The sequence below is a fragment of the Bufo bufo genome, chromosome 2, assembly GCF_905171765.1.
Source record: "Bufo bufo chromosome 2, aBufBuf1.1, whole genome shotgun sequence".
NCBI lineage: Eukaryota > Metazoa > Chordata > Amphibia > Anura > Bufonidae > Bufo > Bufo bufo.
In genome coordinates, this window is record NC_053390.1 from 123,277,747 (window position 1) to 123,289,761 (window position 12,015).

At 42.2% G+C, this 12,015-nt stretch overlaps 1 protein-coding gene across 2 annotated transcripts in view; it reads left to right on the top strand.

Moving 5' to 3' along the window:
- Nucleotides 1–12,015, top strand: part of ATG10 (autophagy related 10) — a 220,616-nt gene that overhangs the window by 184,102 nt on the left and 24,499 nt on the right. For both annotated transcript variants that reach the window (XM_040421505.1, XM_040421506.1), the window contains exons 6-7: nucleotides 10,016–10,104; nucleotides 11,188–11,277. In XM_040421505.1, the coding sequence (XP_040277439.1) occupies nucleotides 10,016–10,104; nucleotides 11,188–11,275 (177 nt within the window). In that variant the 3' untranslated portion in view covers nucleotides 11,276–11,277. The remainder of the gene's footprint in view (nucleotides 1–10,015; nucleotides 10,105–11,187; nucleotides 11,278–12,015) is intronic.

Genomic DNA, 12,015 nt, shown 5'->3' on the forward strand with positions numbered 1-12,015 from the left:
AAACTGGTTTGAGGAAATTAATATCCTTCAGCGCCCATCTAGTCTGATTGTTGCCAAGTTCCAGTGGTGCTTGGCTAATATAGGAGAGACAGCAGATGAGGGGCTTTGATAAGGCCTTCCTCCACCAGCTTGAAGGTTGGTTTTTGAAAAAAAAAAGTTTGTTTATATCATAGTAACATAGTTTTCTAAGGCTGAAAAAATACATATGTCCATCCAGTTCAGCCTGTTATCCTGCAAAGTTGATGGATCAACTCTATGGATCAACGACCTTTCTCCCGAAATCTACTAACTATAACCTACAATATTATTACACTCCAGAAATACATCCAGGCCCCTCTTGAACTCTTTTATTATACTCACCATCCCCTCCTCCTCAGGCAGAGAGTTCCTTAGTCTCACTGCTCTTGCCGTAAAGAATCCTCTTCTATATTTGTGTACAAACCTTCTTTCCTCCAGACGGAGAGGATGTCCCCTCGTCACAGTCCTGGGGATAAATAGATGATGGGAGAGATCTCTGTACTGACCCCTGATATATTTATACATTAGATCTCCCTTCAGTTGTCTTTTTTTCTAAAGTGAATAACCCTAATTTTGATAATCTTTCAGGGTACTGTAGTTGCCCCATTCGAGTTATTACTTTAGTTGTCCTCCTCTGAACCCTCTCCAGCTCTATGTCTGCCTTGTTCACAGGAGCCCAGAACTGTACACAGTACTCCATGTGTGGTCTGACTAATGATTTGTCAAGTGGTAGGACTGTTCTCATCACGGGCATCTATGCCCCTTTTGATGCACTGTATAACCTTATTAGGCCAGTCAGCAGCTGCCTGAAATTAGTTGCTGCAGTAAAGTTTACTGTCAACTAAAATTCCTAGGTCCTTTTCCATGTCAGTGTTACCCAGTGTTTTACCATTTAGGCTACTTTCACACTAGAGCTTTGGCTTTCCGTTTGTGAGATCCGTTCAGGGCTCTCACAAGTGGTCCAAAGCGGATCACTTTTGCCCTAATGCATTCTGAATGGAAAAGGATCCGCTCAGAATGCATCAGTTTGCCTCCGTTCAGTCACAATTCCACTCCGGAGGCAGATACCAAAACGCTGCCTCCAGCGTTTTGCTGTCCGCCTGATGAAGCGGAGCCAAACGGATCCGTTCTGACACACAATGTAAGTCAATGGGGACGGATCCGTTTTCTCTGACACAATTTGGCACAATAGAAAACTGATCCGTTCCTCACTGACTTTCAATGGTGTTCAAGATGGATCCGTCATGGCTATAGAAGACACAATACAACTGGATCCGTTCATGACGGATGCATGCGGTTGTATTATTGTAACGGAAGCGTTTTTGCAGAACCATGACGGATCCACAAAAAACACTAGTGAGAAAGTAACCTTAGTATGTACTGGTGACTTGCATTATTCGTTACCTTGTGCATAACCTTACATTTGTCAAAGGTAAACCTCATCTGCCACTTCTCTGCCCAAGCCTCCTATACAGTACACTCTCTGCTTTTTTGTTAATTACTGTAGACAGTTTAGGATTGTCAGCAAGATCATTAATAAATATATTGAGAATAGGGCCCAATACTGACCCCTCTGGTACCCCACTAGTGAAGTTGACCCAATCTGAGTGTGTAAAATTAATAAGCGCTGAGCCAGTTACTTACCTACATACAGACCTTTTTCCCCAGTCCAAGCATTCTCATTTTATTTAATAACCTTTTATGTGCTACTGTATCATATGCTTTGGAGAAATCAGGATATACGACATCCACTGACTCAGCTTTGTATAGTCTAGAACTTACCTCCTCAGAGAAACTGATTAGATGAGTTTGACAGGACCGATCCCTCATGAAGACGTGCTGATATGGCTTTATACACTTATCTTCATTGAGATACTCCAGAATAGCATCTCTTAGAAAACTTTCAAACAGTTTACTCACAACAGATGTTAGACTTACCGGCCTATAGTTTCCTGGCTCTGTTTTTGACCTTGTTTTGAATATTGGCACCACATTTGCTAAGGGCCAATCCTGTGGAACAGACCTATAATGCTCCTTATAGTGCTTCCAGTAGATATGTTCTCTAGTACCCCTAGTAGATATAATGCCCCCGTAGTGACCCACTAAATGTTATGGCCTCTTACACTCACCTAAAGAATTATTAGGAACACCATACTAATACGGTGTTGGACCCCCTTTTGCCTTCAGAACTGCCTTAATTCTACGTGGCATTGATTCAACAAGCTGCTGATAGCAGTCTTTAGAAATGTTGGCCCATATTGATAGGATAGCATCTTGCAGTTGATGGAGATTTGAGGGATGCACATCCAGGGCACGAAGCTCCCGTTCCACCACATCCCAAAGATGCTCTATTGGGTTGAGATCTGGTGACTGTGGGGGCCATTTTAGTACAGTGAACTCATTGCCATGTTCAAGAAACCAATTTGAAATGATTCGAGCTTTGTGACATGGTGCATTATCCTGCTGGAAGTAGCCATCAGAGGATGTATACATGTTCTCAATCTCTTTACGCCAAATTCGGACTCTACCATTTGAATGTCTCAACAGAAATCGAGACTCATCAGACCAGGCAACATTTTTCCAGTCATCAACAGTCCAATTTTGGTGAGCTCGTGCAAATTGTAGCCTCTTTTTCCTATTTGTAGTGGAGATGAGTGGTACCCGGTGGGGTCTTCTGCTGTTGTAGCCCATCCGCCTCAAGGTTGTGCGTGTTGTGGCTTCACAAATGCTTTTCTGCATACTTTGGTTGTAACGAGTGGTTATTTCAGTCAACGTTGCTCTTCTATCAGCTTGAATCAGTCGACCCATTCTCCTCTGACCTCTAGCATCCACAAGGCATTTTTGCCCACAGGACTGCCGCATACTGGATGTTTTTCCCTTTTCACACCATTCTTTGTAAACTCTAGAAATGGTTGTGCGTGAAAATCCCAGTAACTGAGAAGATTGTGAAATACTCAGACCGGCCCGTCTGGCACCAACAACCATGCCACGCTCAAAATTGCTTAAATCACCTTTCTTTCCCATTCTGATATTCAGTTTGGAGTTCAGGAGAATGTCTTGACCAGGACCACACCCCTAAATGCATTAAAGCAACTACCATGTGATTGGTTGACTAGATAATTGCATTAATGAGAAATAGAACAGGTGTTCCTAATAATTCTTTAGGTGAGTGTATAATGCCCCTGTAGATTTAATGTCTACTGTAATGCCCCAAGTGGTTATAATACCCTCTCTGGTAACCCCAGTAGGTATAATGCCCCCAGTAGGTATAATTCCCCTTCTAGTACACCCAGTACTTACAGTCAGGTCCATAAATATTGGGACATCAACACAATTCAAAATTTTTTGGCTCTATACACCACCACAATGGATTAGAAATGAAACAAACAAGATGTGTTTTAACTGCAGACTGTCAGCTTTAGGGTATTTACATCCAAATCAGGTGAACGGTGTAGGAATTACAACAGTTTGCATAAGTGCCTCCAACTTGTTAAGGAACCAAAAGTAATGGGACAATTGACATCACAGCTGTTCCATGGCCAGGTGTGTGTTATTCCCTCATTATCCCAATTACAATGAGAAGATAAAAGGTCCAGAGTTCATTTCAAGTGTGCTATTTGCATTTGGAATCTGTTGCTGTCAACTCTCAAGATGAGATCCAAAGAGCTGTCACTATCAAGAAAGCAAGCCATCATTAGGCTGAAAAAACAAAACAAACCCATCAGAGAGATAGCAAAAACATTAGGCGTGGCCAAAACAACTGTTTGGAACATTCTTAAAAAGAAGGAACACACCGGTGAGCTCAGCAACACCGGAAGACCACAGAAAACAACTGTGGTGGATGACCGAAGAATTCTTTCCGTGGTGAAGAAAACACCCTTCACAACAGTTGGCCAGATCAAGAACACTCTCCAGGAGGTAGGTGTATGTGTGTCAAAGTCAACAATCAAGAGAAGACTTCCCCAGAGTGAATACAGAGGGTTCACCACAAGATGTAAACCATTGGTGAGCCTCAAAAACAGAAAGGCCAGATTAGAGTTTGCCAAACAACATCTAAAAAAGCCTTCACAGTTCTGTAACAACATCCTATGGACAGATGAGACCAATATCAACTTGTACCAGAGTGATGGGAAGAGAAGAGTATGGAGAAGGAAAGGAACTGCTCATGATCCTAAGCATACCACCTCATCAGTGAAGCAGAGTGGTGGTAGTGTCATGGTGTGGGCATGTATGGCTGCCAATGGAACTGGTCCTCTTGTATTTATTGATGATGTGACTGCTGACAAAAGCAGCAGGATGAATTCTGAAGTGTTTCAGTCAATATTATCTCCTCATATTCAGCCAAATGCTTCAGAACTCATTGGACAGCACTTCACAGTGCAGATGGACAATGACCCAAAGCATACTGCAAAAGCAACCAAAGAGTTTTTTTAAGGGAAAGAAGTGGAATGTTCTGTAATGGCCAAGTCAATCCCCTGACCTGAATCCGATTGAGCATGCATTTCACTTGCTGAAGACAAAACTGAAGTGAAAATGCCCCAAGAACAAGCAGGAACTGAAGACAGTTGCAGTAGAGGCCTGGCAGAGCATCACCAGGGATGAAAGCCAGCGTCTGGTGATGTCTATGCGTTCCAGACTTCAGGCTGTAATTGACTGCAAAGGATTTGCAACCAAGTATTAAAAAGTGAAAGTTTGATTTATGATGATTATTCTGTCCCATTACTTTTGGTTCCTTAACAAGTGGGAGGCACATATGCAAACTGTTGTAATTCCTATACTGTTCACCTGATTTGGATGTAAATACCCTCAAATTAAAGCTGACAGTCTGCAGTTAAAGCACATATTGTTTGTTTCATTTCAATTCGATTGTGGTGGTGTATAGAGCCAAAAATGTTAGAACTGTGTCGATGTCCCAATATTTATGGACCTGACTGTATAATGCCCCCTGTAATGCCAACAATATGTAGAATGCCCCCTGTAGTGCCCTAGTAGTTATAATGCTCCTTTTTAGTGCCCCCAGTAGGTATAATGTTCTTGTAGTGTCCCCAGTATTATAGCACACCCCTGTAGTGCCTCTAGTACTTATAGTACCCCCTGTAGTGCCCCTAGTACCTAATGTCCCCCTATTGTTATAAGGCCCCCATATTATATTGTTATAATGCCCCCACATAGGTATAATACCTCCTTTGTTCCCCCAGCACTCATAGTACCCCCTGTATTACCCCCAGTACCTATAGAGCTGTCATGTAGTTATAATGCACCCCCTACATAGTGCCTCAAGTACCATCTTCCCCCAATGTCAGTTAGAAATAAAGAACACAATACTCACCTTACTCCCCACCTCCATCTGCAATAAAGGCCACAAGTTGCCCCAAATGTTTTGCCCTAGAGATGCCCCTATTATGAACTTTTGTAGTCCCCTCCTCCATTCCACCTCCAGGTCCACTACTCTTCCCCGGATCAGTGTCTGCACTATGTTCCCCTTCTATATTGTAATTACCCTCCTCCCAGTCCCTAGCTTAAACACTCCAATCTGCCAGCCATCTTCTCCCCTAAAACAACTGCACCCTCCCCATTAAGGTGCAGCCCATCCCTACCATGCATCCTGTAGCTGACAGGGAAGTCAGCCCAGTTCTCCAGGAACCCAAACCCCTCCTTTCTACACCAGCTCTTGAGCCTCTTGTTTACCTCCCTCACATGCCTTCTCTTCAAACAGCTGATCAGCGGGGGTGCCGGGTGTCGGACCCCCGCCGATCTGATATTGATGACCTATCCTGAGGATAGGTCATCAATAAATATAACTTGGATAACCCCTTTAAGACAAAACAGACTTGGGATTGAAACACAGTTGCAAGCTGCCACACTTGCTTTGTCAGTTTACTTATAAAGCTGCTTTTCCCAGTCGGCTACAAATCAGCCAGATTCCCTGACCTGGAGAAAATACGGTGAAATGCCAACTAAATCCCCACTACACTTATTATGAACCCAAAAACTGATGACACCAGGTCTGGCATCCAGATTACAACTTATTGTTGTCTCACGATCCTATGAAAAGTTTGGTGGAAGGCAAAGCTATTTGTTTACATATCAGCCACAAAAAATTGCTGTACAAATAGTGTAACTGGGGATAAATTTGCAGTCATGTTAGGATGCTGACTAGCAGGCAACTGATGAGCATGTTGGAGAATTAGCATTCCAACCTTTTCACGGGGCATACTAATAAGTGCACCTCATGTTACCTTTCCACAATATTTTGCACATACTGTACCAGAACAAAACTGTTCCATATAAAAAGCTTCCAGTACGGAATTCTACTTTTATTACATGTTTGGATTGCCAGCTAATGGTCCAAATTAATGATTGGGGTCATCATTTTAACTGCAGTTTTGGGGCTATATTTGAGGGTTGTGGTTTGAAGTTCTACAGGTCATGATTTTCTTGTGTGATTGTTCTTTTGGAGTTTGACACCTGCTATGGATACCTGCAGGGGTGTATCAAGTATTCATGAGGCCCCATAGCAGAACTTGTATTTGGGCTCTACTCCACCATGACTACCTTTTTAAGAACAAATTCAGAGCATGAAAAATGTATTGTGGATTCCCCAAAGCCTAAGGATAATGCACACAGTGAGGCCACAGTGATATCACAATAGTGGATTAATGCACATAAGGAAATTACAGAACGGTGAAAATATGTACGGTGATGTCACATTACAGGGATAACATACATAGTAGTATCACAGTACATGGATCATGCACATAGCGATATCATGATAATTTTTGAATCTTGGATCTTTAATGGGCCCAGGCTCTGATACCATAGTGGGCCTCAAAGTCCAGGATTAAGAAAAAACAAACAATTTGGAGTTGACTTTGTAGGCAATAAATTGCCACTAGGGTCTATTTCTTTTAATCTAAACCTACAGTATTAGACTTATTGATGATATGGGGTTCGACCCCAAAAATAATTTCCACTGGTGGGCCCAAGGAACCGCAGTCCCATACTGCCCACATTTGCCATGCAACCTCCCACCCACTCAGTAGTTATGCTCCCTTTCTGCCCCTTCACAGTTGTTATGGCACCTTACTTCCCTCACACAGTAGTTATTCTTCCTTTGTACCTCCACAAAGTTGAATGCCCCCTTACTGCCCCCACACAGTAGTTATTCTCCCTAATTGGCCCCCCACAGTAGATATGCCCTGTTAGTGCCCCTTTCACAGTAGCTATGCCCCCTTAGCGCCCACTTCACAGTAGTTTTGCCCCCTTAGTGTCCCCACACAGTAGTGCACCCCCTTAGTGCCCCCACAAAGAAGTTCTGCCCTTTAGTGTTTCCTCGCAGTAGTTGTCTCCCTTAGTCCCTCCACACAGTAGTGATCCTGTTTAGTGTCCCCCGTACATTAGTGAAGCCCCTGTGGTCTTAATAAAATAAAAACAGTAATACTCACCTAGCCCCATTCCCATGATGAATGGAGCACATCCTGTTCTCCCTAGCAGGCGTGATGCAGTGACATCATCGCATCTGCTGAGCTGAGAGACAGCATGGGCCACTAGTCTGGTAGTTACTCCCAAGGACACCTTTCATGCTGTGTAGCCAGAACATGTAGCTTTCTTATCATTCACATTGTAAGGATTAAATCTGAGATTCTTTGGATAAATATATCTGAACATGGTTTTGAATGGTGATGGGGAGAATCTGCACATATAGGTCAGTTTTTCTTTTTATTAGCATTCATGTAAATAAACATTGTAGATTAATTATGTACCTTTTATTTATATGTTCCTTTTGATTATTTATGTACTATTTATGCTTTATCTGTCCCTCAAACTAAAGAGGATGTGTACTTAAAACATAAAAATTGTTATATATATATATATATATATATATATATATATATATATATATAAAAAAAAGAAAAGTCTAAAGTTAGAATTGTAGCCAAAGTCTTGTAATTAGAACTGTTCTGCTAGTTATATTGGTTTTCACTTTTGAATTTACTTTTTAAAAACCTTCAACAAACTCCTTTGTACAGTGTGATCTATCAAACTATAGCTTCTGTCCTTCCAAAAATACCAGAACCCACAACTAACAACACAATTATAAAAGCTGAGACTTTCAATTTACAGTATGTGTGGTGGTATACTGGTATTCATTTTTGCATAAGACTTTATGATCACTACATTTCTATTTATTGTTCATTTTCCCATGTTGGGATGGAGCATTATGGGTTCCGCCTCCAAATTATGTTTGTATACAAGAGACTTTTACCTAGTATTCTTCTGATCATATGGATTTCTCCTGAGCACTCGGCCGCCTTTCCTGCAGTGGGATGCAGAAAAGTGAGAACATTTGACGGTGACCTTTTGATATGTCCCCTTGAAGTTATTTGTTTCTTACAGTTGCAAGTTAAAACAATAAGCTAAATGCACTTTTTTCTTTTATCGCCTCACAGTTCAGTGTAGTCTCAGCGTGGTACAATTGCGCCCTCTAGTGTCCACATCAACCGATGACTGCCAGTTTAGAAATCTTACTGTGGAATTTTTAGAAACTTGTTAGGCTATGTTCAGATGTGTGTTGGAGGCATCCGTTCATTGCCTCCGTTGCAGATTCCATCAAAAAGGAGGACAAAAAAGTCCTGTGAAAGAGCAGCATCCTGAATCAGAGCTGAACAGACTCCGGTAAAGTGAATGGGATCTGGTCAGCGATGTTTGCTTCAATTACGTACCAAATCTGGTACTTCCTATATTTTGATTGCTCATTTGATTGGTTATAAAATACCCGTTCCAATATACTGTACCTTGCCAGTGAGAATTATAGTGTTTCAATAGTGTTAGGGTGTATGCTGTGGCAGACCAGGAGAGGGCCACCGTGCAAGGACAATATAGGGACCCTTGTTCTTCAATAACTTGGCATAGGTCTGTCTACCAACTGTGAACCATTGTCATTAGTTTAGTGGCAATGAGTAAGACAGCAGACAGCTCCTTTTAAGCTAACAGTGGGCCCCTGTGCAACTACACAGGCGGCACATATGGTATGTCTGCCCCTGGGTATATTGGACACCATAGAGAGCAGATGGCTAGTTCTGTTTTTCTCTTAGCCAAAAAAAAGTGATTCCCACTCCAAAAACAATGTGGTTTCCCTTTCACTGGAATTGGCCCAGTATAACTTTGGCTGCCCGCAGCTTTCTTCCATGATCACCTGTTTGCCAGGAGTTTCACAACCAACCCTACAGAGATCAGCTTCCTTTTGAGAAGGGGTGTCCTGTTGAAAGTGACCCCTTTTAAATTTAGTTTAAACTGAGTATATTTGCAGTAGTCTTCCATGTAGTTGGAGCTCTTGGAGTCTTACATGTAGGGGTGTACCGTGTCTTGTTGCTACCTGAAGGGGATAGTGAAGTACCCCTATCTATTACAGGTAATTAAAAGAGTTTTCCAAGATTTTACTACTGATGACTTATCCTCTGGATGGTTATCAGTATCTGATCGGAGGGGGGGGGGGGGGGGGGGGGCACCGACCCTTGGACCCCCACCGATCAGCTGTTTGTGGAGGCACAGGTGCTTGCAGTAGTGCGATGGTCTTCTCTCAGCTCACCAATCACAGCGCCGTACATTGTATAACAGCTGTGTTTGGAGGCTGAGCTGCACCCAGGCCAAGTGACTGATGTATGTGATGTCACTGGCCTAGGGAAAGATGTGAGAAGGTCGCGGCGCTACTTGAGTGCTGGGTGTTGGACCCCCAACGATCAGATACTGATGATGAGTTTTAAAGATCTTAATAAAGCCTTTTAATCACCTGACGTACAATGAATATGCTTTTTTCCTTTTCATAGACCCCACAACCCCTTTTAATGAGGTCTCATTGTGTGTGGAGTCATTTTATGTCCTTGGAGTAGATGGTCCTCAGAACATCTCATGCTAACATCCCTCTTCCACGTTCTCAGTTAGTAAATGTCAGTCACTTTCTGATGTCATGAGCAGTTAATATCTCTTTCTCCTTTAGGAGCATCCAATTCTTGGGCAGCCGTTTTTTGTACTTCACCCATGCCGAACCAATGACTTCATGTCATCTCTTCAAGGGAGCACAAGCAGGTGAGAACATCATTCACATTGTGTAGGAAATATATGAAACCTCATCTGTGTGTATGTTAAAGGGAACCTGTCAGCCCTTTTATGTTGCCCTTGCTGAGGAAAGCAAACAGTAGAAACAGACATGGTACTCTCCATACACATTAAATGGATTGTCCTGGTGTTTAATATTGATGTCCTATCCTCAAGATAGGTCATCAATATCAGATCAGCATGGGTCTGACTCACTGATCAGTTGTTTAAGGGGGACACGGTGCTCCTGTTTGAGCCGCAGCATCCTTTCAACTTACCAGGCATACCGCTGTCTATTGGAAGTCAATGTTACCTGTGCCCAGACCATATAACTGATGAGTGTGACATCACAGGAATAGGAAGAGCGCCAGAGCGTGGCAGTCTCTTTAAACAGCTGATGATCAATATCTGATCAGACCCTCAGCAATCAGATATTGATGACCTATTCTGAGGACAGGCCATTAATATCAAAATCTCGAACAGCTCATTTAATCATTGCAGCCCTCCAGTCGCTGATTGACAGATTTCTCCCTGTTACTGTGCACATAGATAAATATGTTAATCAGTGGGGGTGGAAGCCTGCATGTTATGACTCCATTGAACTACTTCCATCATGCTGTGATGATTAATCTGTGAGTTCTACAAAGGTAAAACATCCCCTCATACAGTAATTGACTCACCACTGAAATCATTGTGTCTGGAACCTACGTTTTGCTTCTCCCAGAGACAGGTGCATATACAGGCTGACAGGTGCTCACAAAATGGTTTGGATACAGTGATTGGCTGCAGCAGTCACGTGATGTAACACAACACGTTACCGATGCAGTTTGTAAACAAGTACCGGATAAGCATGGCAAAGAACGGAGCTGAAGAATTGGTGTAACATTTTTTTTTATTTGGCATTATAGGGATTGTCTGATAATTTTAATTATCTCAGACCTCCCCTTTAATACTGTTGCTTATGTTTGGTTTATAATGTAATCTTAATGCTATTGACTGACTTGAATATGGAGTCTGAGGACACAATAAGTCACAGCATCAGCAGTTTCCTAACGATCGTTACTTTGTTTTCAGAGAAGGGAATTACATCACTACTTGGCTCAGTACAGTAGGACCTGTGGTTGGATTGACTTTACCATTAAGTTATGGAAAAACTGTGTGAAGGTAAATATATTATTTTTTTACATCTATTTTACTAGTTAAAGAGAAATAGTCACCACCTAGTTTAGTATCTGAAGTTCTTACTAATATTGGATTGTTTCATAAAATGTAGTTATTTATACTTCTATATACACTGCTCAAAAAAATAAAGGGAACACAAAAATAACACATCCTAGATCTGAATTAATTAAATATTCTTCTGAAATACTTTGTTCTTTACATAGTTGAATGTGCTGACAACAAAATCACACAAAAATTAAAAAATGGAAATCAAATTTTTCAGCCCATGGAGGTCTGAATTTGGAGTCACACTCAAAATTAAAGTGGAAAAACACACTACAGGCTGATCCAACTTTAATGTAATGTCCTTAAAACAAGTCAAAATGAGGCTCAGTAGTGTGTGTGGCCTCCACGTGCCTGTATGACCTCCCTACAACGCCTGTGCATGCTCCTGATGAGGTGGCGGACTGTCTCCTGAGGGATCTCCTCCCAGACCTGGACTAAAGCATCTGCCAACTCCTGGACAGTCTGTGGTGCAACGTGACGTTGGTGGATAGAGAGAGACATGATGTCCCAGATGTGCTCAATTGGATTCAGGTCTGGGGAACGGGCGGGCCAGTCCATAGCATCAATGCCTTTGTCTTGCAGGAACTGCTGACACACTCCAGCCACATGAGATCTAGCATTGTCTTGCATTAGGAGGAACCCAGGGCCAACCGCACCAGCATATGGTCTCACAAG